General features: G+C 41.6%; 1 protein-coding gene across 3 annotated transcripts in view; it reads left to right on the top strand.

Annotated features, from left to right (window-relative positions):
- LOC121080516 (kinesin-like protein KIF2A) overlaps nucleotides 1–6,739 on the top strand; it is an 89,388-nt gene extending 82,649 nt beyond the window's left edge. For all 3 annotated transcript variants that reach the window (XM_040578576.1, XM_040578577.1, XM_040578578.1), the window contains one exon: nucleotides 4,977–6,739. In XM_040578576.1, coding sequence (XP_040434510.1) covers nucleotides 4,977–5,062 — 86 coding nt within the window. In that variant the 3' untranslated portion in view covers nucleotides 5,063–6,739. The remainder of the gene's footprint in view (nucleotides 1–4,976) is intronic.
- Nucleotides 6,740–27,006: the final 20,267 nt, after the last annotated feature.

Genomic DNA, 27,006 nt, shown 5'->3' with positions numbered 1-27,006 from the left:
CTATCATTTTGGTTTCCTTCTTCCCATTCTTGAGCAATGTACTGGGGGGGGGGGCTAAAAATACAAAAGGATGCCATACATCCTTTCTCAGGCTTTTCCCATTGTTGTACTAGTTATTCTGAAACAAATGAATGATGAATTTATCTATTTACTTCCAAAATATAATCACAGATGTTTTTCACATTCATAGAAAAGTTGTCCTGCACAACATCCTTGTCTCTAAAATGGAGAGACATAGATTTGACAGGTAGACCACTCAGTGGATAAGGAACTGGCTGGATGGTCACACTCAAAGAGTTGCAGTCAATGGCTTGATGTCCAAGTGGAAACCAGTGACGAGTGGTATCCTTCAGGGGTCCATATTGGGACCAGTATTATTTAACATCTTTGTTGTCAACACGGGCAGTAGGATTGAGTGCACCCTCAGCGAGTTTGTCAACAACACCAAGCTGAGTAGCATGGTTGATACTCTAGAGGGAAGGAATGCCACCCAGAGGGACCTTGACAGGCTTGAGAGGTGGGCCCATGCAAACCTCATGAAGTTCAACAAGGCCAAGCGCAATTGTGGTCCTGCACGTGGATCAGAGCAATCCCAAGCACAAATACAGGCTGGGCGGAGAATGGATTGAGAGCAGCCCTGGGGAGAAGGGCTTGGGAGTGTTGGTAGAGAAGCTCAAAATGGCCCGGCAATGTGCACTTGCAGCCCAGAAAGCCAATTGCATCCTGGGCTGCATCAAAAGATGTGTAGCCAGCAGGTCAAGGGAGGTGATTCTGCCCCTCTACTTGGCTCTCGTGAGAGCCCACCTGCAGTACTGCGTTCAGCTCTGGGGTCCCCAACATAAGAAGGACATGGACCTGCTCAAGCAAGTCCAGAGGAGGGCCACAAAGATGATCACAGAGCTGGAGCACCTCTCCTATGAAGACAGGCTGAGAGAGTTTTTCAGCCAGAGAAGAGAAGGCTCCAGGGTATGTGCTGATAGGACAAGGGGGATGGCTTTAAGCTGAAAGAGGGCAGATTTAGATTAGGTATTAGGAAGACCTTTACTGTGAGGGTGGTGAGACACTGGAACAGGTTTCCTGGAGAAGTGTTCAAGGTCAGGTTGGATGGAGCTTTAAGCAACCTGTTCTAATGGAAGGTGTCCCTTCCCATGGCAGGGGGTTTGGAACTAGATGATATTTAAGGTCCCTTCTAACCCAAACCATTCTATGATTCTATGAAAAATTGGGGGGAGTAGAATTTACTCTGCTAGTTTTTCAAATGGACAGAAGTTACTGATTGCATGCTAATTACAATTTTGTACCTGTCTAAGGATGGTTTGGAAGCTACTGGGAAGGAAAAGGAAATATGTAGTATGTATCTCCCTATACTCTGTAAGTTAGAAGCAGAATTTAAGTGTGAACAGGTTACATTTGAGAATAGAATAGAATAGAACAGAATAGAACAGAACATAATAGAATAGTTGCAGTTGGAAGGGACCTACAACAATTATCTAGTCCAACTGCCTGACCTCTTCAAGGCTGATCAAAAGTTAAAGCATGTTATTCAGGGCACTATCCAAATGCCTCTTGGACACTGACAGGCTTGGGACATTGACCACCTCTTTAGGAAGCCTGTTCCAGTGTTTGACCACCCTCTCAGTAAATAAATGCTTCCTAATGTCTAGTCTAAACCTCTTCTGACACAGCTTTGAACCATTCCCATGCATTATGTCACTGGATACCCAGGAGAAGAGATCAGCACCTCCCTCTCCACTTCCCCTCCTCAGAAAGCTGCAGAGAGCAATGAGGTCACCCCTCAGCCTCCTTTTCTCCAAACTAGATAACCCCAGAGTCCTTAGCTGCTCCTCATAGGACATGCCTTCCAGCCCTTTGCCCAGCTTTGTTGCCCCCCTCTGAATGCATTCAAGGACTGTCACATCCTTCTTAAATTGTGGGGCTCAGAACTGCACACAGTACTCAAGGTGAGGCCGCACCAATGATGAATACATCAGGATAATCACCTCTTTTGACTGGCTGGTTATACTATGTTTGATGCACCTCAGGATGGGGTTTGCCCTCTTGGCTGCCAGGGCACACTGCTGACTCATATTGAGCCTGTTGTCAACCAGCACCCCCAGATCCTTTTCTTCAGGGCTGCTCTCCAGCCACTCTTCTCCCAGTTTATACTTGTTTCTGGTTTTACTCCGTCCCAGGTGCAGAATCTGGCATTTGTACTTCTTATATTTTATTCTATTGATGATTGCCCAATGCTCCAATCTATCTAGATCCCTCTGCAAGGCCTCTTGTCCCTCAAGAGAGTCAACAGCACCTCCCAGCTGGGTATCATCAACAAACTTGCTAATGGTGTATTCAACTTCTACATTTAGATCACTGATAAAAATAATGAACAGAACTGGCCCTTGAATCTATCCCTGAGGAACACCGCTGATGACCAGTCACCAGCCAGATGTAGCCCCATTCATTACAACACTGTGAGCCCTGCCATTCAGGCAGTTCTTCACCCAGTACCTGCTCATCATTCCTCACTGCCGGAGAAAGTTATGGAGCAGATCATCTTGAGTGCCATCACACAGCACACAGGAAAACCCAGTCAGCATGGATTTATGAAAGGCAGGTCCTGCTTGACTAACCTGATCTCTCCTTCTATGACAAGATGGCCTGCCTAGTGGATGAGGGAAAGGCTGTGGATATTCTTTACCTAGACTTTAGTAAAGCCTTTGACACTATTTCCCACTGCATTCTCCTGGAGAAACTGGCTGCTCATGGCTTGGACAGGCATACTGTTTGCTGAGTAAAAAACTGACTGGATGGCCGGGCCCAAAGAGTTGTGGCAAATAGAGTTACATCCAGTTGTCACCTGGTCACAAGTGGTGTTCCCCAGGGCTCAGTATCGGGGCCAGTCCTGTTTAATATCTTTATCAACAATCTGGAAAGGGAGATTGGGTGCACCCTCAGTAAGTTTGCAGATGACACCACATTGGGGGGTGGGGGTGGTGATCTGCTTGAGGGTAGGAAGGCTCTGCAGAGGGATCTGGACAGGCTGGCTAGATGGGCTGAAGCCAATTGTATGAGGTTCAACAAGGCTAAGTGCCATGTCCTGCACTTGGGTCACAACAACCCCATGCAATGCTACAGGCTTGGGGAAGAGTGGCTGGAAAGCTTCCTGGCAGAAAAGGAGCTGGGGGTGTTGGTCGACAGCCAGCTGAATATGAGCCAGCAGTGTGCCCAGGTGGCCAAGGTGGCCAATAGCATCCTGACTTGTATCAGAAATAGTGTGGCCAGCAGGACTAGGGAAGTGATCTTCCCTATTTACTTGGCACTGGTGAGGCCACACCTCAAATACTGTGTTAAGTTTTGGGCCCCTCACTACAAGAAAGATATTGAGAGGCTGGAGCATGTCCAAAGAAGAGCAATGAAGCTGGTGGAGGGTCTAGAAAACAAGTCTTATGAGGAGCAGCTGAGGGAATTGGGGTTGGAGAAGAGGAGGCTGAGGGGAGACCTTATTGCTCTCTACGACTACTTGAAAGGAGGTTGTAGATAGGCAGGTGTCAGTCTCTTTTCCAAAGTACCAAGTGATAGGACGAGAGGAAACAGCCTTAAGTTGAGCCAAGGGAGGTTTAGATTCAATATTAGGAAAAATTTCACCAAAAAGGTTGTCAAGCACTGGAACAGGCTGCCCAGGGAAGTGATTGAGTCACCATCCCTGGAGGTATTTAAAAGACATGTAGATGTGGCACTTGGGGACATGATTTAGTGGTGGACTTGGCAGTGTTAGTTTAACAGTTGGACTTGATGATATTAAGGGTGGTTTCCAACCTAAATGATTCTATGATTCTGTTCTGTGATCTCACAGTTGGACAACTTGTCCAGAAGGATGCTGTGAGGGACAGTATCAAAAGCCTTACTAAAATCCAGAAAAACTACCTCCACTGCCTTTCCTTCATCCACTAGGCAGGTGACCTTATCATAGAAAGATATCAAATTATTTAAACAGGACTTTCCCTTTGTGAACACGTTGACTGTGCCTGATGATTGCATTGTCCTTGAAATGCCTTTCAATAGCAGCCAGTATGTTCTCCATAATTTTTCCGGGAACTGAGGTTAGACTAATAGGTCTGTAGTTTCCTGGGTCTTCCCTCACGCCCTTCTTGTAAACTGTAATAACATTCCAGTCAACAGGGACCTCCCCAGACTCCCAAGACCTTTGGCAGATGATCGAGAGGGGTCCTGCAATAACATCTGCTAGTTCCTTCAGTACTCTGGGATGAATCCCATCAGGCCCCATGGACTTGTGAACATTTAGCTGGTACAGCTGGTCCCTTACAACTTCAGTGTCTACAAATGAAAAGTCACTGTTCCCACACTTGTGGTCTTCTGACTCAGAGGACTGGGCAGCCCAAGATCTGTCAGTATTATAAAACACTGAGTAAAAAAAAAACATTGAATGCCTCTGCTTTGTCTTCATCCCTATTAGTCAGATGACCATCATCAACAAGTATCACTCCAATGTTTTCTTGAGACCTCCTCTTGCTATTAATGTACTTTAACAAGCCCTTACAATCAGACACAACACTGGACAATTTGAACTCTAATTGAGCTTTGGCCTTTCATATCATCTCCTTGCATATATGAACCACAGCTCTGTAATCTTCCTGCAAAGTCTGACCTTGCTTCCAGAGATTGTACAATTTCTTTTTCCTCTTGAGCTGCACAATGCACTTGTGCAGTTTCCAAACCTATCCTGTCTAGAGACAGGGGTATCATCTAAGGGACTAAGTTGCTAAGCAGCTTGCTTGTATGGTGAGTATTGAATTTAAGCTTATCTCAATCCTCTTGTAGTTTGTAGTATCAGCTATTTTTGTGGAGGAATGTTCTTTGTTGTGCATTAGGGCCAGTATATGAAGTATCAGGGCTTAATTTCAAGATCTGTGTTGAGCACAGGCACATTAATACTCATTCTCTCTTTTTCATTAAAGATAAAGTGAAATCTTTCCGGGCAGCTCTACAAGAGGAGGAACAGGCCAGTAAACAGATCAACCCGAAAAGACCACGTGCCCTTTGAAATGGGCCTCTGCTGCTAAAGGAATCTATGAACCCATACTGCTGTAGCACACATATGTTACAAAACCCAGTGGCTGTAAGAACTCAGCTACTTGAAAGCGTAAAAATGTTAGAAATGTCTGTGGAAATGTCCTGTTTCTTATTCACCTAAATGACATTTACAGATTTGTGTGAAATGCTCCTACGATGTCTACAAAATGCTTCTAGGCCAGACAGTACAACCATGCAGGGTTCAGATCTGTGAAGCACTTTGTTTAAAATATTTCATTTATTCAAATTGTGAATTTTGCGTTTGGAAATATTTGTCATGTTTTTAATAATGAAGTAAAACTGTGGCCATTAAAAAGACACAGTATTTCCTTTTAACTATGTTCAGTTTTGTTACAAAGACCAGCTGTGCAGTTTGTGTTTGTGTGGATGCATATCTCACTAGTGATTTTACATAACTTATGTTCTACAGACAGCTGTGCTTTTACCTCTTCCCATTCTGTGCCTTGATGAAGGCTTCTTAACCCTAAACATCCTCTTTCTGAAGCACAGCCTTAATAAACAATATTCCTTATTTGTCAATATAAATTACTTTTAGTGTGTGTACATTTCTAATGTGTTTTGAATTTAATTTTTTTTTTGGTGGCTAGTGCATTTCACAGCACTAACAAGAGCTGTTAGAGTGGACAAACAGCTGAACATTCCATGCTCCTTGTAAAAAATCTGGAGTCTAGGTTTATTTGAATATCATAACAAACAGCTATATAATTCTAACATTTTTCCTGTAATAAAAAAAACACAACAAAAAATCCAAAAAGTATAAATTATTTGATGTATAATAAAGGGTAATGTTTAAATACTGAGGAGAGTTGTATCTTAGGATAATGCAGATATACAGTATGCGGTATGGTGTGATACTGCTGTCAGAATAAAGGTACAACCTGACCTCTGCATATGGGATAGGATAACTGTCAAATTCAAGGATCTGGCTAAAGAAATACAAATTTGGCCTTTCACATATTGTTAAAATTTGGCTTTTGATGCATGACAAGCTTACGTGTACATTAACTGTAGTTTGCAGATAGTTTAAGTACCTCTGATGCCTCAAAAAAACTAGCTAATACCTATTTTTCCCTTTATACAGTCCCAGCAACTGAAAAGTGAGGTGAAATTGCATCATTTGAGGATTTGCACAATACCTCTACCTAGTGCTAACAGAAATCCCACAAGTACCTGAATTCTCACAAATGGTACCATGTGTATCAGCACTTATTAGGTGGTGGCACTCAAGTTATTTTTGCAAGTCAGTATCCAAAACAGATTGACCTTTCATGTAAGAATTTGTCAAATTAAGAATTTTAGACCTCTCTATAAGTTCTCCCTGTTTCCAGGAGTTCATATCAGCAGACTTCCCCTTGGAACTGTTTAAAAATTACTTTTATAATACAAACCTGTTTGTTTGTGCCAGGCCTGGAGGGAAACAAAGGGAAGGCAAAGAGGGTTAAATGAGCCAGGAATTCTCGTAGTGTTTAATTTTTGTATCTCACATAGGAAGGTAGGCTATAGGAAGCTCTTGTCGCATCATAGTTAAAAATTAAAAAAAAAAAAATATCGTCCTGTGTGTAAACATGAAAACTGAAACAATGTAGATTTTACATACTGTGTTTAATAAATTAAGCTATTAAGTGAATTACAGCTGAGAATTTACTTATATGAAAGTTCTGTTCTGCTTTGGGAAGGGTTTCATTTTGTAAACATATCTGAGTTACACTTTTTAAAAGGCCTCTGATTTCAGAATGAATATTTACTTCTGGAACTAACTATTCTGTACAAATTTGTCATATAGGAAGAAGCACCCCAGAGGACTGTCCTGACAAGTTTTGCAACAGGTCTTAAAAGAAACATCACACATCTTTCTGAACATTTAAGAATGTCTTCCATCACAGTTTAAAAAAAAACAACAAAAACCAACAAAACCCCAATGAAATAGAAGGCAGCAGCTTTTGTGTTAGTAGGTGATAGTACAGGTTACTGTATAATACCAGAGGGTTTCTTTGAAGTTGCTCTAAAGAAATCTTACTTTCTAAAAAGCCTCTGAAGACTCAGACATCCCACACAAGAAACAGTTGCTTCCCTACTATTCCTCCATGTAAGCCTAGAGCCACAAGCAGGATGTGGTTTATAGGGGTACCAAAGAGGGCAAGGACAGAGGCAGATTTCAACAACTTTTACTAAACCTTGTAAATGACGTGCCCTGTCAGGTAGCAGATGCAAGTTGAAATTGCATCAACTGGGGTGTTGGGGGTGTGTGTGTTAAGAGACAGCCTTTGCAATAGAGCCTGCTGTAAAGATCAGATCTACACTGATACTGAATCCCTGAGAATCAAGATTAAAAAAAAAAACTGATACAGCTGGTTATAGCATTTGAATTCCTGTAGCCCATTGCTATGATGGACTGGAATTACTTGAATAAGACTCAGACAAGCTTATCTTGATTCCCATCCTGTAAAACAAAAGCATTTAAGCCCTGTGACACAAGTCTCCAACACTTGCTCCTTCTGTATTGGTCTGTGCATATTGCTGTGGCTATTCATACTCACTCATAAATTGGTTCTATATGCAGTGAAGCAGCACTAGAATAAAATAAATGAGCAATTCAGTTTTCCAAGACAATCTCTCAGGATGTCTGCAAATTCAAGTACATGTTTCTGTACTTTTTTTTTCCCAATTACTTTTAAAGTATTGACACTGGACATGTATAAAATGAAGTTATATCTTGGGATTTTTTTTGCTAATTTGCTTCTTCTCCACTTACTGTGGTCTGATGGAAAGAGATATGCTATACATGAAAAAATTACTTACAGTAGTTAATACACAGTCGGGCCTTCACCCCTACATGATGCTACAGAGTTAACAGTTACTGTTTTCCTGAATCATAAGACAGATCAAAGTGGATATTTCTTTTGATAGTTGCTATGCAGAGTTAATGCAAACTTGGGGAGAAAAACCTCTACCTTGTCCTTAATAACAAATATATATAATCCAAACTATACTAAGACACTTCAGTGAGTCTTTCTGTCAGAACCCAGACATGAATTGCTCTAAGACTCACTGAAAGCTTTGATCTATGCTAAAACTCCTCGTTGCCTTGAAGGGCAAAGTAGTTTTCTTATAAAAATAGCTGCCTGAATTTACAGCTGACAAAAAACAAAACAAAAACAAAATAAAAAGTATTTAAATACACTTTAAAACAAACAAACCAAAAATCCCAAACAAATGGAATGACTACAAATCTGGTTTTGTTGCCCAGACCAGATTTATGGGTTGTACTGTTGGGTATTGCACAAGAATATACTGAGATGAAGTCCATGAACAAAGATTTCAATTATGGGAGCATCAATCCATATGTCATTTGGTATATTTAAAAATATGCTGTCATATTAAAGTCCAGCACCTCACTTCAGTCCTGAAAGAATTTAATGCTTTTAAAATTCAGAGTGTCAACTTCTTGCCATTATCTGTGATAAAATTGCATGTTCTCATTAAGAACCAGAGTATGTATGCTGTATTCCATTCATTGCTTTTGCAAGAAGAGCATGTCCCACTAAAGTTACTCTCACTTAGGTAAGACTTAGGTGACAAAATACAGAACAACTTTCTTTTTTCCAGTAGAATCTATAAGAAATGGATGCCTTCTGAATTGAAGCCATGCAGCAGTCTGAAAAAGTGAAATATTCATGTTACAATTTCTACTAATTTATATTTCAGATTAAGTCATTTCCAAGACATGCGGGCTGGCAAAGAATATATAAAAATAGCATGAAAACAGCCATCACTGTTCAACTGCCATAAAGAATTGTTACAAGTTTTACACTAGAAGTTATTAGCAAATGGGTTAGTTTAGAGATGCAGATATATTTCCAGTGCAGTTATTTCTATTGCATCCTACCAGATTTACTACATTTCTTTAAAGAGCAGTAACTCTGTTAATTGTTACTCTGAGAAGCAGCTAGGAAATTTTATCTTAAATTAGGAGAGCATTCCTCTTGCCACTTAAATTAACTGACAAGAAGGAAGAGTAAGAATTACTAAAATTTTTGAATTATACTATAGATTAAGGCCTAATCCTCAAGACAGACAGACATGGAAGGGCTGTGTAAGTTTCCAGGGAAACTGTAATATCCAATTCTGTTAAGGGGAAAGGGGGAGGTGTGGACCCCACCCATAGGCCAACTCTGGGAAAACAAAGCCAAAGGTGCAGTTGTTGACATTCCCCCCCAGGGGCCACCTGACACACAGGGGTGACAACACCACAGAGTACACAGACTGGATTAGTTTCATAACCAGTGAGTCCATCATATCACCAACCAGTACTATATAGTACAACACTATAGTAACTTTAGCCCAGGTCCCAAATAAACAAGCAACACAATAGGGAACACATGATGTAAGTAAATTAACCAATGCAACCCTGGGACCATGAGCAGCAACTTCAACAGCAGAGAAATCAGCATTGTAGTCAATGATTATTAATATAATACAGTGAGCACTGACAACAATTTTTGTTCTAACACAGTCTGATTAGACCTGTTGTTATCTCAACCCTTCGAGCCCCACATTGGGCACCAAAAAGGACTGTTGTGGTTTAACCCTGGCTGGTAATTAAGTACCACGCAGCCGCCCACTCGCTCACTCCCCTCTCACCCAGAGGGATGGGGAGGAGAGTTGGAAAGGAATGTAAAACTCAAGGGTCCAGATAAGAACAATTTAATAATTGAAATAGAATAAAAATGAAAGAACAATAATAACAACGACAACAACAGTTATAATGAAAAGAGGAAGGGAAAGAATAACATCCAGAGGGAAAGGAAGAAAAGAACAATTGGTACACAAACCACCTGCTGAAAATGCCCAGGCAGTCCCCCAGAAAATGATCTGCCTGCCCCAGCAAACCCCCCAGTTTATATACCACGCATGACATCCCATGGTATGGAATACCTCTTTGGCTAGTTCAGGTCAGCTGACCTGACTGTGTCCTCTCCCAACTCCTTGTGCCCCTCCAGCCTTTTTGCTAGCAAGGCCTGAGAAACTGAAAAGTCTCACATCAAAGCCAAAACACAGCACCGTCCCAGCTCCTAAGAAGATAATTAACTCCATCCCAGCTGAAACCAGGATACAGGCCTGTAGTTCCCCGGATCCTCCTTCTGGCCCATCTTGTAGATGGGTGTCGAAGAGGGTCCCCCGTGGAGAGTCGGCCAAGTCATAACAATCACACCAATATGGCTACATGCCGTGCTCACTTTATTAAACAAACAGGTTACATTTATAACTTAAACCGACCGCTCACCCGACTTTACACACAGGTGATTGGATAAAAGTCTCTGGGCCACGTGGGGTCCGTGTCGCTGATCGGTGAGCATGCTGCAGGCGCCTGATCAGAGTGTGCCGATGAGAGTGTGTTTATTCCGCGGTTCCCAGGACTTGCTCTGCACCTGGCTTCTTGTTTGTGCATAGCTTGTTTTCCTTCTCCCACTGCTTGTTCCCAGGACAATTTAAAGCTGCTCTGCAGCTTCAACTAACAGGCCTGGGTTGTCCAACCCAGACAATGCTAACATATGTCCTTGGTCCTTTAAAAATCCCTCTACAGGGTGTCACATTGGCTGACCTCCAGTCAACTGGGACCTCTCCAATTTGCCAGGACTGTTGATAAGTGCTGGAGAATGGCTTGGCAAGCTCTTCCACCAGCTCCCTTACAATACCCTCGAGTGGATCCCATCCAGTCCCATACACTTGTGCATGTCTAAGTGGAGCAGCAGGTCACTAACCATTTCTTCCTGGCCTGTGGGGACTTCATTCTGCAACTTATCCCTGTCTTCCAGTTCAGGGGGCTGGGTACCTGGAAAACAACTAGTCTAACTATGAAAGACTGAGGCAAATAAAGCATTAAGTACCTCAGCCTTTTCCTCACCCTTTGTTGCAGTGTTTGCCCCTGCATCCAATAAAGGATGGAGATTATCCTTGGCCCTCCTTTTGTTTCTAATGTATTTGTAAAAACATTTTTTGTTATCTTTTACAGCAGTAGCCAGCTTAAGTTCTAGCTGGGCTTTCATCTTTCTAATTTTCCCCTGCATAACCTAATGACATCCTTGTAGTCCTCCTGAGTTGCCTGCCCCTTCTTCCAAAGGCGGTAAAATCTCTTTTCCCCTGAGTTCCAGCCAAAGCTCTCTGTTCAGCCAGGAGGGTGGTCTTCCCCAATAGCGCATCTTTCAGCACATAGGGACAGCCTGCTCCTGCACCTTTAAAACTTCCTTCTTGAAGAATGTCCGGTCTTCCTGGGCCCTTTGGCCCTTCAGGACTGCCTCCCAAGGGACTCTCAACCAACCAGTCTCCTAAACAGGCCAAAATCTGTTCTCCGTAAGTCCATGGTAGTGGTTTTGTTGAGCCCCCTTCCTTTACTTATCCGAGAATAAAAAACTATCATTCCATGACTGCTATGCCCAAGATGTCCTCTGACCACCACATCACCCACAAGTCCTTCTCTTTTCGTAAACAGTACGTCTAGTGGGGCATCTCCCCTGGTTGGATCACTTACCAGCTGTGTCAGGAAGTTATCTTCCACATAGTCTAGGAACCTCCTAAAGTGTTTCCTCTCTGGATTGACTACACAGAGCTGTTCTTTTTAAACAGCTGCCTAGTTTTCTTCTAAAAAGCTTCACTTCAGAAGATCTTGTGACCTCAGAATCAATTCTCCATCATGCCAGACTGTGCTGGCATGCATATAACATTGCTAGTTATATATATATATATATATATATATATAACATAGCACACAAGCAAAGCAAAACAAGGAATTCATTCACTACTTCCCATCAGCAGGCAGGTGTTCAGCCATCTCCAGGGAAGCAGGGATCCATCATGCGTAGCGGTTACTTGGGAAGACAAACACCATAGTGCCAGACGTCCCCACCTTCCTTCTTCTTCCCCAGTGTATATACTCAGCATGACACCATATGGTATGGAATACCTCTTTGGCTAGCTTGGGTCAGCTGTCCTGGCTGTGTCCCCTCCCAATTTCCCGTGCCACTCCAGCCCTCTTGCTGGCAGGGCCCAAGGAACTGAAAGGTCCTTGATTTAGTATAAACATTACCCAGCAACAACTAAAAACATCAGTGTCCTATCAACATTGTTCTCACATCATAGCCAAAACACAGCACTGTACTAGCTACTAAGAAGAAAATTAACTCTATCCCAGCTGATACCAGGACACTAACCCTGGGCAAGGCTGAAATGATCTTGAAGTTCAAAGCATTTTTAAAAATAACTTTAAGAATACTATCCTGTAACATCTGTCTTCTGAGATTACACACTCGACTGAAGATAAGAGTTCTCATAGATACTCCTTTGATCATAAGCAACAGAGTCATCAGCCAGAAAGGTCTCTGGGAGATACAAAGTAGTGTGAAGGGGACATTATTACTAGCAAAATTCCAACTGGCACAAAGATGGTACCTCAGTCTTGTTGTCAGAAATACTGTAAACAAAGTAGCACCCAAATTGATGGTGGCATGTTCAGGTAATGTCCTAATGCAAACCCTGATCAATAAAGGAATATGCATTTTGGAATTCTGTAAATGCTAATGAATAGCTGGTACTTAGTAGTGAAAACAGCATATATAACTGAGTAACAAGTGAAAAGAAAAATGAAATTAAGTGTTATGACTAGTATGTTTTGTTGTTAAGTTGATAGGTGGTGGTGGGTTCTTTGGCTCTATTCTGACAACGCTGGATTCAACTTTAGGAGGAGGCCTGAAGTTGTTCTTTCTGACCTGTTAGTCAGGTGAAGTCAGACAGCTGTATGAATAAGCAGCAAATCCTCACATTCCTAGAAAGGTTCTTCTCTCTTTGATAGCTTTGTTCGCTAACATGGAATGACATACCTTCATCAGATGGTCCACTTGAGCTAATAACTGAGTATGAATAGAGAGTACAGTATAGTTTAGTTCCTGGTTTTACAACCAAATGAAGTGAAAATTCCCTTTGAAACATAAGTATTTTCACACCTGAGAATAACAGAAACAAAAAAAGGAATTCAAAGTCTAATCAGCTTTTAAGTCAAAAGCCAACTAACAGACTTGGAAAACATAAGCTTTCCCTCAGCACTTCGAAGCAATAGAAGTTGTCATAAACACTACCTTAATTATCTCAGAGTGCTTTATAAAAAGCCATGAAACACCACAAAATTTGGTGAAACTATGCAAATCTCCTTAAAGCTACAACAGAATGTAATTCTACTAATATCCATAGAGTAATTCTACTTATTTGAATCAGATAGCTGAAGATCCTTGTTTGCCATAGTCTAAGCCACAATGTAATTTGAGCTTGGTGGGGGAAATTCACACTTAATTTTTTAACTTTCTCCAACATCTTTACTGTCGGGTTACTGGTTCCCAGGCATACTTTCAGAATGACATCTGTACATCGTAAGGCAGCCTAAGAACAAATGGCATTTCAGTATTTTTCTAGAAACAATTTCAAGTAATCATTTAATTTTAAAATGAAAGGTACTTGCAGCTCAAAAAAAAAGTTGAAATCAACTAACAGGAGTGTGAATGTCATTTAGAAAGGGATGGGAGGAAAACAGTGAAAGCTAATTTATGAGAGATCCTTGGCTGATGTCGTGGTTTAACCCCAGCCAGCAACTAAGTACCATGCAACTGCTTACTCACTCCACCACCCCCACAGGATGGAGAAGATTCAAAAAAAAGGTAAAACTAATGGGTTGAGATAAGAATAATTTAATAACTAAATTAAAATATAATAACAATTGTAATGAGGAGAGAGGGGGAAAAGGGAATAAAATCCAAAAGGGGAAAAAACAACCCCAAGTGATGCACAATACAATTGCTCACCACCTGCTGAGCAATTCCCAGCCAGTCCCCAAGCAGTGATCAGCAGGCCCTGGCCAACTCTGCCCAGTTTATATACTCGGCATGATGTCATATGGTATGGAATATCCCTTTGGCTAGTTCAGGTCTTGCTGGCAGGGCCTAAGAAACTGAAATGTCCTTGACTTAGTATAAATATTACTTAGCAACAACTAAAAACATCAGTGTGTTATTAACATTATTCTCATGCTAAATCCAAAACACAGCAATGCACCAACTACTGAGAAGAAAATTAACTCTATCCCAGCTGAAACCAGGACAGCCAAGTGTGGAAAAGTAAGCAAGCACCCAGCTCAACCCTGAGAGCAGCTCTGGTTAATCACCTCCTTCACCTGGTTCCCTAATGGCATGTTCAAATAAACTCCCCAGCCCTGGGAGCAGCAGATGTCAGGTACCACAGGCACAGAGGGTGCAAGTTTTTCCCCATTTATAGGGAACCCATGTTAGCCTGTCTGAATGCCTCAGCACTATTTTCTAAGCTCAAAGCCTGATGTCAGGCAACACAGACTGAAAAGACTAACCATTTGGGTTCTTTAGTGCAAATGCTAGATGCTTGACTGTAAACCTGCATAGCAAATATATGAAATGAGTTAATCCTGAAGCTTGAAGATGCAGCTGAGACCACAGAGGAGCATTTACTCTAAAACCAAAGTGCAAAGCCATCTTGTTCTGTGGCTGCGGTCCATTAGGCAGCCATCATCCACCTTCTCAGTGATGCTACTGACAATGAGGAGGTCTTTTAAGATGCACTGGCCAGCTCCAGTATTGAACAGCATGCCAGTACAGTGCAGCCAGAGTAGCAAAGTTACTCAAAATGAAAATGTATCTCACAAAACACAAGAAACCTTTACCTAAGAAGAAGGTCTTTATATACAGCAGGCATTCACTCTTCTTTCAGATCAAACCATGTTCCCCACCAAGAGCAGCTCTCCCCTGAGCCTCCTACAGGGCCACTTCCAGCACCGAGGCATCCTCCAACCATGGGAAGTGGTGGGTAGGGGGAAGAACGCAGGCCATGCCCAGGCAGTAGGCTCCGGCCCCATACCCGCTCAGCCCAGCCCACACTCACCAGTAGTGTAACCCTCTCTGTGCTCCTGCCGCAGCTGCTTCCCCGCCCGCACCTTGGGCATGACGACACCCAGCCCAGCTTGCTTCGCAAGGAGACTACAAGTAACGCCGAGCACTGCAACTGGACCGTTGTGCATCACAGGAGGCGGACGGGGTGTCACGGGGTGCAACATCCATCAGGTCCGGCAGAATGTCGGGGCCACTCCGGTGCTTCTCACTGAGGTTGAGTTTCCCTGCACGAGGCAGGTCACTCATGGCGAGACCGTGCGGCAGCTGCACCGGCTCTCTCGCTGCTGCTGCGGGTTCTGCTGTTAGATTTAGCTTAAGATTCGCAGTTTTTGCGAGCAGAGCATGATCTTGTTACCAAAATCTCGGAATGAAGAACTTATCGACACCAATGTGATGCAGATAAGCAGACACTTCTTTATTGATGGCCAGGTGCGTGAGTGAGTCCTCTCACGATCAACGCACACCAAGTTTCAAAATCAGACACCATATATAGAACTTATTCATACATATTCATTAAATATTCATGCATAATCATAGTATTTCCCAAAAATCATTAACATACTCTCCTCTCATATCCGATTCTGCACAGTAAAGGTTAGAAAGGTCCAGAAATGGGTCTGGGGTACGATTTGGGTAGGTGGTATATGAGTCAGTGGTCGCGATATCCCCCTGCCGGAATTACCTTTTACTAAAGTTCACGGTTTCTTGGCAGGTAACTACAAGTTGTTCCAGTTGACTCTTCCCCAGTTCCCATTAATTCTATATTCTGACATTTCAATACACTTTCTACATACAGAAGTCTAGTCAAATACAAAGAAATCTGTAAAATCCCAAATCTTTTACCTACGTTTTAAACAATGATTCTAGCCCATTCTTCTGGCCTTGCTACAGGGCTGTACAAAGGATTTCCTAGCAGCTTTTGCTGTGCAACTACAAGTTTCATTAAAATATATTTCTTATTCCAAATGATTTTATAAAATCAAATAAAGTCAATTAATTCTAACTTATTAGCAGATCTGTAACAATCTTGCCTACAAAAGCAAGACCTCTGTGCCCAAAACAACCTCCTGCAGAAGCTACAAGTGTACTTTGCAGCAGTGTTACCCTGCCCAGTTAAAAACAGCTCAGCTGTAGGGCTACAAATACAGTACACAGTACTTCTATTTTAAGTTGTCTGGAGAATACTCTTCAGGAGTTATTAGGAAGAGCACCTAAATGCAGGAATATATGTAGCCCATAAGTCATAAAAAATGACAGCGTGTTTTCCTAGCTAAATACATGTTATTAAATAAAACAGTAAGTGGAAAGTCAATTACATTGGCTATTTAGGCTTTGTTTTATTGCCATGTAGTGAGATGTGATACTGAGAGAGAGGTAAATAACCAAGAATAATACCCATTCCAGGTAGCTCTGTATGAGTAGAAGGCAGGAAAAACCTGAGGGAGAACAGATAACAAGGGGAAAGAGAAAAGAAACATTTTTAAAATTTCTTTGGGTCAGAATATTCAACATTACGCTGTTGTATATAAACAGCTAGAATAATTTATTCTTTCATCAGTCCTGGAGGGATCTCCCTTGTTCCAGTACCTACTATCTAATGCAAGCCTTATGTTTCAACCTTGAAAAATAAATTATTTTAAAGGTGATTTTCAAAAATTTCTGGTGATAGAGCAACAGGATGCTTTAACTCATTAACTCCATATGACATAAATGGTCTATCAGTTTATAATTTGAAACTGTAGTTTATAATCAAATAATTCTCTATTGTTGGTATATAGTGGGGAGGGGCACTTTATTGCTGTTTCAGAGTCCAAATGCTGTTACACAGGAGGAAAGAGTAAGTTGTGAGGCTATACTTGCACACAGTAATTCCTTATCCAGTTAGAGACATCTGGGATTCCAGCCTATGGATTTCATCAGGTATTTCTTCAATATTAGGTATTCCTCAAAATAAACAAACAAACCCCAAGTTATTTAACATTAAATGCCTGACTCAATGTAAAGTTATATGCAGATGTAAATATCATACATTTCAATGACGGCCCCTTCACATTATTTTTTCCCCATCATTATAACTATTTAGAATAATTACACAAAATAAGCAAAACTGTCAAAAGTTTGTTTTCTTCAATTATTCTTCAATTATTTACACATTAAACTCATCAGGAGAAAGCCATTGTCCTGATTTGATGTGAAATACACAAATGAAGAAGCAAATGGTTGAGGGAAGCTCAGTAGTCCTATTATTTTAAATCAGGGAATTGCGATTAATTCAGCCACGGTTTCACAGCCATGCTGTGCTGAAGCAGTGTGACAGCAAGCCAGGTACGCAGGCCATTTCTCTGTGTAAAGGCTATATGCCAGCAATGTCTCCTAATAGGCCCAAGACAAGCAGCACTGGTGCACCCCATAGGCTGTAATTTGGCAACCATGAACCCTAACCCACTGCACCACAGATTTAAGCTTGCTCCTCCAGGACAGCTGAACAGCAAGGCCATCCCTAGCAGATATAAAGACATGAGATATAGGACTACTATCCACCCCAAAGGATAGCAGTGGCCCCAACACTCCTTAAAGAGATTCCCTCCCCCACCTTTCTACTAACATCACACAACACCTTGAACTAGGCACCCCACGCACACCACCTCAAATACCTACCTCCAATGGAAAGGTGCACGCGCATTAAAGGGCACACCAGCTCCCATCAACCCCTGTCCAACAGCATCCACATGAACCGGGGATGAATTGGTCCCGTGTCGCTGGATGAAGACGCTATAGTGAGAGAAGGGGTGTTGCGACGGAGGGAAGACGCAGTCACTCAATATGAGTGATCAGCAGACTTCGTTTATTGTCCCTTACAGTCACCTTTTATGCCTTGTTATAATTAGCTCATACATATTACAAAAGTTAAGCTCATTATTGGTTAGTTGCCTAAATACCAAGCCCGCCCCTAGTTTCTCTTCTGTAGTTATCTGTTCCCACCTGCAACATTCTTTTCCCACCGAAATCTTCCTGTTATTGTGTAACAAAAACAGCCAAAGACAGTGTATTTTTGCTTTACTTCAGATAAGCTGAGAGCGATGTGCATTTTTGTCCAGCCAGCTGGACTATGTCTATGTGAACTTTTTCAGCTAGCCAGTTATCCACAATTCCCCCGTTTTTATTTTGGGCGACATAGGCTTGGTTGACCATTTTCAATAACAGCATTTTAACACAGGAAAATACACAGCCAACTTATAAAATCTCAGTTCAGAAGTATAATTCCTGAAATACTTGAAAAATAAAGTTAGCTTGAAGCTTTAATTTAGATGCTCTTTCTGTTCCAGTGATATAGAAAGTTTAAAAAATTCAAAGGTAATTTTAAAGTTCTGAACATGGACTAATGCAAGCTCAAAACCCAAAAAGAAACCAAACTGATGTTTGACTAGGAATATTTGCAAATATTTTAGTGGAAAATCCCTGACCATTAACAATTTTCTGTCCAAATAACAACTGCCCTTATGCAACCAACCAGTCCATACATTTTCTGAAGAATACCTCATTGATATCAAAGAATTAACAAAGGGAAAAAAATAGTTCTAAGCTATATACATTCATAAGTGGATTTTTCAATAGTTACATACAGATTTACACACTAAGCCATAATGGCTTGTAGGCGATACACACAAGAAGAGTACGTTGCTTATCTGTCTGAATGTCTATGCTAAATTTGACAACTATGCCACAAGCCAAGCCTACATGGGTGCTGTATGTTATGCACGTTCCTTAACAAACAGAAGTATAATAGACAAATTCCCAAGATGTAGCCCCAAACCTAATTATATTGTTTTGTAGCCAATTAAGGAAAATAACACAAATGTGCATATCTACATGTGCACACACCTTTTAGTTCAGAACCAATCCGTGATAAAAGGCCTTAGCCTTATGGCATCATCGAATCTTAACGAGTACAGTAATTAAAAATGCAGTCTTACTGTAAGTGTGATTTATGCTGACATTCCCTCAAATGCTACACGTGAGTATTTCTCACTCAACTGCCTCAAGTGAAAATAGTAGTATTTGTTAATATGTATTAAAAAATCATTAATTCTCTACAATAGCAGTTGACTTCCATAACACTATGTAAGCAAAAGAGGCTTAAGATGGGTTTTCTGAATACTAACAATTTATTTTAGACTGTCTAAACTCAGGTCTTGAAAGATTTCACTCTGCCAGACATAGAAACACTGTTGCACTCCAGTTGTGATATCCCTTTTCCCAAGTTGTCACATGCACATCTCGCTCAAGCAACATTATTGTTAAAGTTTCTCTCTGCTACATAAAAGCATATTGCACTTGTAGATATAAAAGACAGCACCCTTACTTAGATTATTACCTTATTACCTCATAACTCTTAGTATACCTTGTATCTCTGATTTCATCACTTCAAAACTTCACCAGGAGCAGATAAAACCACAGCATCAGACTAAACTACACCTTAACTGCTGATTCAAATAAAGGCATTCTCTTCAGATATGCCTAATGCTTACAAATAATTTTGGCTGGTTTTGATCAAAAAACTATTATTACAATAATGATCAAAAATAATAATCCCGTTTGCAAAATGCCTTTAAGCCAGCCTCCTAGTCCCAACCAATTTCCACATTCAGAATACAGCATAAATACAGAATACAGAATAAATTATCTCCATCAAGGCAAAAAGGCTTCTTTTTAAGCACAGAGATGTTTGCTAGTTCAAAGCAGAAACCCATTTCTTGTAGGGGACATCTGAAGCACTTTTTTTGGTGGGTTTGTAATCAAGTCCGTATTTTCCCTTGAGAAGCTTAAGCTGTTCCTCTTGTTTCAGGAGTGTCTCCAACTCTGAGTTGTCGAATAGGTCCGTATTTCCCAAACATATCATACATTTCCTCCGCTGTGATTTTATACGGCAGGTTCCGAATATAGAGGATCCGATTGACCTCTGGGGGCAGCCAGATGTTAGCTCGCTTGGCCGCTTGCATCGCCATGGCGCCGATCGGAGGGGGGTGGGGGTGGGGGTGCCGCCTTGGAGAGAAACCGCGGCCGGGAAGGGGCCTGCCGGGCCGCGCCGCCGCTCGCCGCTGCCGCGGGGGACCCGGATGCTATCCCATACGCTAATAACCCGGGTAATGCCTTGTTACAATCTATGTCCCGAACGCTCCGCTTTTCTAAAAAGCATTTGAGCGACTCGTACGTCGCTTGTCTCTCCATACCTTCGTCAGCGCTGTTGCAGCCTTTGCGAGACTTCGGCGACGCGTGGCCGGCGGGACCCTCTGTAGGTGCTCCCGGGCGCGGGGACTGTGCCCTTCCGCCTCCTGCGCTGCTTTCAGGACCGGTACCCGAATCTCCGTCGAACCGTGGCTCGCAGGCTCAGCCCTCTCTAGGGTCCCTGTTCGGGCGCCATTTGTCGCGACGGAGGGAAGACACAGTCACTCAATATGAGTGATCAGCAGACTTCGTTTATTGTCCCTTACAGTCACCTTTTATGCCTTCTTATAATTAGCTCATACATATTACAAAAGTTAAGCTCATTATTGGTTAGTTGCCTAAATACCAAGCCCGCCCCTAGTTTCTCTTCTGTAGTTTTCTGTTCCCACCTGCAACATTCTTATCGCACCGCGATCTTCCTTTTATTGTGTAACAAGAACAGCCAAGGACAGTGTATTTTGCTTTACTTCAGATAAGCTGAGAGCGATGTGCATTTTTGTCCAGCCAGCTGGACTATGTCTATGTGACCCTTTTCAGCTAGCCAGTTATCCACAAAGGGATTAAGGGAATTTTAGTAGATCTAATTGCTTAACGATTACCTAGATTGTTGATAAATAATGCTTTGTTTTACTAACTGTTATAAATTGAGACCACAATTGATCATAATCCCATTAAAATTTTATTAATTATAGCAAGTAGAATATGAGCAAAGACAGCGCTGGATGGCAGGGGAGTCTGCGCTCTGCCAACTGCCGCCCTGAGCAGTTTAAACATTCCTTTTTTATACTTTTTACTTTCGTGTTTATGAAGTAGTGGAGGTGTTAACCCCTTACTCATATATCTTTATATGGGGTCGTCTGTCTTGTTTCTATCTGGTGGTTATCTTCTCTTTTACAAGCAGCATCCTGGATGTAGTGGAGGTGTTAACCCCTTACTCATATATCTTTATATGGGGTCGTCTGTCTTGTTTCTGTCTGGCGGTTATCTTCTCTTTTACAAGCAGCATCCTGGACATCTGGCGGTTATCTTATTTTTCACAAGAGGCATCCTGGATATCTGGCGCCTAGTCTTTACATTATGCTTAACATAAATCTTAATAAACAATATCCTAGTCCATAGTTTCTTACAATCCCCCCCCCCTTTTTTTTTTTTTTTTTTTTTTCCCATTATTGTTTATTAGCCGTTACTTTCATTCTCGGTACTGCGAACAAACCTTTTTCCACAATCCCAACATTTATCATAACACTCACAAGGTAATACCTCACAATTACAATAGGCACAATTTTCACGTGGCATAACGCATTCGCAACAATCTTCATCCTCATTAATAGATACACTCTTATATTTTGCCCTAGACCTCATAGTTAAAATAAGCAATTTAGCTATGTCAAATCATTCTCTAATAAAGTGTAAAATATAGCGTAATATACAAGGCCCAAATATAAGTCCCAGAATCAACATAATAAGCGGTCCTGCTAAAGCAGACAACAAAGTAGTTAGCCAAGGTGAAACATTAAACCAGTTTTCATACCATGACCTGCCCACCTCACGATCTTTCTTACGTTGATCTAACCTTTTCCGGAGTTCAGACATGGTGTCCTGGACTACTCCCGTATGGTCAGCAAAAGAACAACATTCCTCATTGAGAGCTACACATAACCCTCCTTCCTTTAAAAACAATAGATCTAATCCTCTTCTATTTTGCAGCACTACTTCTGATAAAGACTTTACTGAAGTGGCTAAATTTTGGATAGATTGTTCTATTTTTGCTAAATCCTCATCTACAGCCATCTGCAAACTTTGTAATTTCTGACCTTTTACTAGGGAGGCTATGCCTGTACCTGCTCCAACTCCGCCCGCTATCAGCAGTGTAGCTAGGGTTACCACTGTAATTGGCTCTCGACTTTGTCTATCCAGGTCTCCTTCAAAGTGGCGTAACACCTCCTCAGAGGTGTGATAAATCAGACGAGGAACAATAATCACCTGTACACAAAACTGAGATTGATTAAACACGTTTAGGGATAGGCAAGGCGTTACTCCGATGTCTGAACAAATCCATTTAGCTCCTGGTGTCGGGATAGCCCATTTGTCAGCTTGATTCTTGTGTTTCTCTATATTGGTGTTAGTGACTGTTTGGTTGCACAGAGGCTGATACTTTTCGGGCACTGTACCTATACATTTTCCTTGACCTGTTACTAATTGAATAGTAATTCCTTGCATATGGTTCCTCTGGTCATCCCATGGGCATTCTCGTGGGTTTGAACCATTAGACCATTGAATCCTACCTGGTTTTCCAATTGCCTCAAAATATGGTGGTCTAACATTATAACATAGCCAGCATTCCTTAGTTTAATTTGGTTTGCTTTCATTAAGGGCACGATAAGAGGCTTGCATTAGATTCCATAAGGGGTCTCTGGATTCTGACAACTTTAGATCCCTGGATAAGGAGAATTCAGTCACAGTGTCAGTTGTTTCCGAAAGAGAGTTTGGAGAAGTGGTTGCGACGCTTGCGGGGGCAACCTTTTCTTCAGAGAAAGTGGGTGGATTCAGGACCAGGTTTGGTCCTATTGGCAAAGGATCATGAGAAAGTCTTTCTTTTATTATTTTAAACATACTCCCCCTATCTGGCCCTGTGTCCCAAAACCTAATTCCCCAGATTTTTCCACCTAACCATGAGTCTTCTGTAGGATTCTTTACTTTGATACTAATGTTTCTGCAGTATCCTGGTGAATTACAATGTCCATAAACATGTCCATTCTTCCCAATGTTTGGCCGCTTACACCCTTTAGGCTCCCATTCAAATTTCAGATATCTGTCTCCAGGACTTGTCCAATCAGAAGCCCAGGTTTCACAACCCCAATAGCCACAAAAGTATTGACCTGGTTGATTACAATAGCTTTTACCAGGGTTTGATGCAGGACATACATAATATGCTCTACATGGATCTGCCCTATCTTTACGTCCTCCAATAATCATTGCAGTTAATGGTACAGTAAATTTTACTGTCTTTGGAGTTGTAATATTTTGAATTGCATGTGTCTCCTGTAAGTTATATATTTTCCATACCATAGGTTCGTGTGGATTTCCTGCCATTGTGGGTAAGACTAATGTGCTAAAGGTGCACAAGAAAAAGGGTACTGTGAGAGGGGTTTGTTTTTTATTAAATTTTAGGCTCTTAACAGTCCCGGGGGAGTTCAGCCAGGGTCGCTTGCGCATTCCAAGTTGTAGGCTTTTTCCTCTGGTAGGTTCTCCTCTGCCTCGCCCGTCGACTGGGTTGCAGCCAGCCACGGGGGTTGCCATCTTCTCGGCAGCAGGAGTCCCTGGTGGGAATATGCCTTTCGCACTTGGTTAAACGGTGAACATAAGCAGGCCAAGCTTTGGCCTTTACCATATGTTCATTGTACCCTACAGCTTTTACTTCCCGTCTACATTGGACTGTGACAATATCAATTACAAATGGTACTCTTTCCCGAGGGTGATAGCAATAATATTCAGGGTTTATCCCGAATGCAAAATAGAACCACTGTTCAGGAGTCCAATCCGGAAATTTGTTTCCAAATCGTTTTAGGGCCCAATCGGTTAGGTGCCTCTCGCTTTTATGGCAAGAGTTACAAACTCCTCGAGGAGGAGTTCCCCTCTTACAGTGTGTCCACCATTTTTCCTGACACTTTTTGCACTTAAAACATGTAAATGGATAACACTCACAGTCAGGTTTCTCACACCTGACCCTCACGTCAGAGGTATAGGTGGCAGAAGTTGAGGTGGCTTTCAAATAACAAAATTTTTGTTGATTAACTTCCAACGGGCAAGCCCAAAAGGCTTCAAACAGGGTTACAAACTGAGCAGGCATAAATTTAACATACCCCTTTTCCACACTTAACTATTTTCCACAGATAATATACAATCAAATATATTATTAACGCAAAAACCAATCCTAAAACGCACTATATTCCAAAAGGTAGATCTGCTAAATACTGGAAAAACAGTTTGTATCATTACTTATCGTTTTAACACAAGCTTGTTGTCTCCAGGTGAGCTGACAATCTTCCACTGTGGAGGATTTACTGGTCCCTTAACGCGACTGGCATGTGTCCATCCGCGCTCTGCAGTTCGGATGGCTGTCTCTGTGGTGAGCAGAACAAGGTAAGGTCCCTCCCAATTAGGTTTTAGGGTTTCTTCCTTCCACACTTTAACCAATATCCAATCCCCAGGTTTAACATTGTGAATTTTTAAGTCCAACGGGGGTCGTTGCACAATCAGTCCGCGTTCCCAAAGCTTGTTACGATGTTCTGCTAATTGTAAAACATATTCATTAATCGTACGGTCTCGAATTAAAATATTTGTTTGTGGGCTTTCAATTCTATAGGGCATTCCATACACCATTTCGAATGCTGATATTCCCACATCCGCTCGGGGTCTAGTTCTGAGAATTAATAGTGCCATGGGTAGGCACTTAATCCATGATAATTTGGTCTCTATCATTAATTTAGTTAGAATAGTTTTGATTTCCCCATTCATCCTTTCAACTTTTCCCGAACTTTGTGGATGCCATGGCGTATGGTATTCCCACTTAATACCCAAGCTTTCTGTTAGATCTTTAACAATTTTTGACACAAAGTGTGTTCCTCTGTCTGAGTCGATTACTTCAGGTACTCCATATCGAGGTATAATGTGTTCAAGTAACACTTTAGTAACTTGGTTAGCTGTTGTCCTGGAGGTAGAAAAAGCCTCAACATAATGTGTTAAATGATCTACCAGTACTAAGAGATATTTGTAACGCCCTACCCTAGGTAATTCAGTAAAATCCACCTGCATGTGTGAAAAGGGTCTGTATGCTGGGGAACGTCCTCCAAGAGGTTTTTGCCTCATGTTGTTTCGGTTTACTTTTTGACAGGTCTCACAGGCTGCTGTAACTGCTTTTGCTACATTATATACACCTATACAGGCAAACAGTTGATTAAAATGATCAACTAATGCCTGGGTTCCCCAGTGTGTTTTACTGTGTATTTTTGAAAATATTTTGAGTGCTATGCCCTTTGGTAAAACTTCTCTCCCATCTGGCAATATGTACTTACCATCCTGTTCCTTAGCTCCCATTTGTTCTAGTTTTTCCTTTTCTGCAGACTCAAACCTCAAATTTTTACTAACAGGTATTTGTTGTATAGTTAAAATCGTACTATAATTGCCTGCCACTCGTTTTGCTTCTGTATCAGCTGCATTATTTCCCCTAACTTGGTAACTTGTACCTCGCTGGTGTCCCTTTATATGTACAACTGCTATTTTATTTGGCATTTTTAATGCCCCCAGAACTCGCCAAATTAATTCTGGGTGTATCAGTTCTTTTCCCTGTGAGTTAACGAATCCTCTTTCCTCCCATATTTTCCCAAAAGTGTGTACTACTCCGTACGCATAGCGTGAGTCTGTATATATAGTTCCATCCTTTCCCTTCAGTGACACTAATGCTTTCCACAATGCATACAGCTCACAGGCTTGAGCCGACCAGCTGGCACTCAGCGGGCCTGATTCTATTGTCTTAAATTCTCCTTTCTCTGACTTAATGATGGCATATCCAGACAATCGTTTACCTTCCACTATTCGTGATGACCCATCTATAAATAGTACTTCTCCACATTGTAGTTCTTCTTCTTCTAAGTCTGGTCTAATGCGTGTCTGTTGTTCAATTGTTTGAAGACAATTATGTACTAACTCAGTACTTTCCCCTGGGTATAAAAATTCTGCAGGGTTAACCGCTTCGATAGTCCTTAGGGATAGTTTTGGAGATTCTATGAGTATTCCCTCATACTTTAGCAGTCGGCTATCTGTAAGCCATTTTTCTGCTTTTTGTTGAAGCACCCCCCTTATATTATGAGGTGCATATAGGACAACTTCTCCATTAAAGGTAATACGATTCGTTTCTTCAAGTAATAAGGCAGCAGCAACAATAATTTGTAAACAACTCGGCCAACCCCTGCTCACAGGGTCTAACAGCTTTGATAAGTATGCCACCGGTTTCTTTTGTCCAGCCCATTCCTGAGTTAATACTCCGAATGCCGTTCCTTCATGTATGTTAACAAATAAATGGAATGGCCGCTTTAAATCTGGGAGGCTTAAAACCGGTGCTTGACTTAGCTCCCTTTTGAGACTGGCAAACTGCTCTTGATCCTGAGGGGTCCACTTGGGTATTTTGTCTTTAGACAGTTGTTCATATAAGAATTTAACTTTAAAGCTGTAGTTCTCTATCCATTGCCTACAATACCCAAATAGCCCTAATGCCTGCCGAATTTGCCTCTTAGTGACAGGCATAGGTAATTCCAGAATTCCTTTAATGCGCTCTGGATCTAATATCTTCTTGCCGTTAAACAAATAATGCCCCAAATATTTCACTTTTTCCTCCACAAATTGTAACTTTTCTTGTGATACCCGTAGGCCCTTTTGTGCAAGAAAGTTTAGGAGTCGAATGCTTTCTTTTCTTACATCCTCCTTATTATTCCCTGCTATGAGCAGATCATCTACATACTGTAACAGCACGTTTCCCGTTTGTACCTGGTATTCTTTTAAGAGCTCTTCCAGGGCCTGTCCAAACAGATTAGGGGACTCAGTGAACCCTTGGGGGAGCACGGTCCACCTTAATTGCTGTCTATGGCCTGTCTCTATGTCTTCCCATTCAAAGGCAAAATAATCACGGCATTCTTCTGCCAGTGGACAGGCC

The sequence above is a fragment of the Falco naumanni genome, chromosome W (genome assembly GCF_017639655.2).
Source record: "Falco naumanni isolate bFalNau1 chromosome W, bFalNau1.pat, whole genome shotgun sequence".
In the NCBI taxonomy this organism is placed as follows: domain Eukaryota; kingdom Metazoa; phylum Chordata; class Aves; order Falconiformes; family Falconidae; genus Falco; species Falco naumanni.
This window is presented reverse-complemented; position numbering and strand designations above follow the sequence as displayed.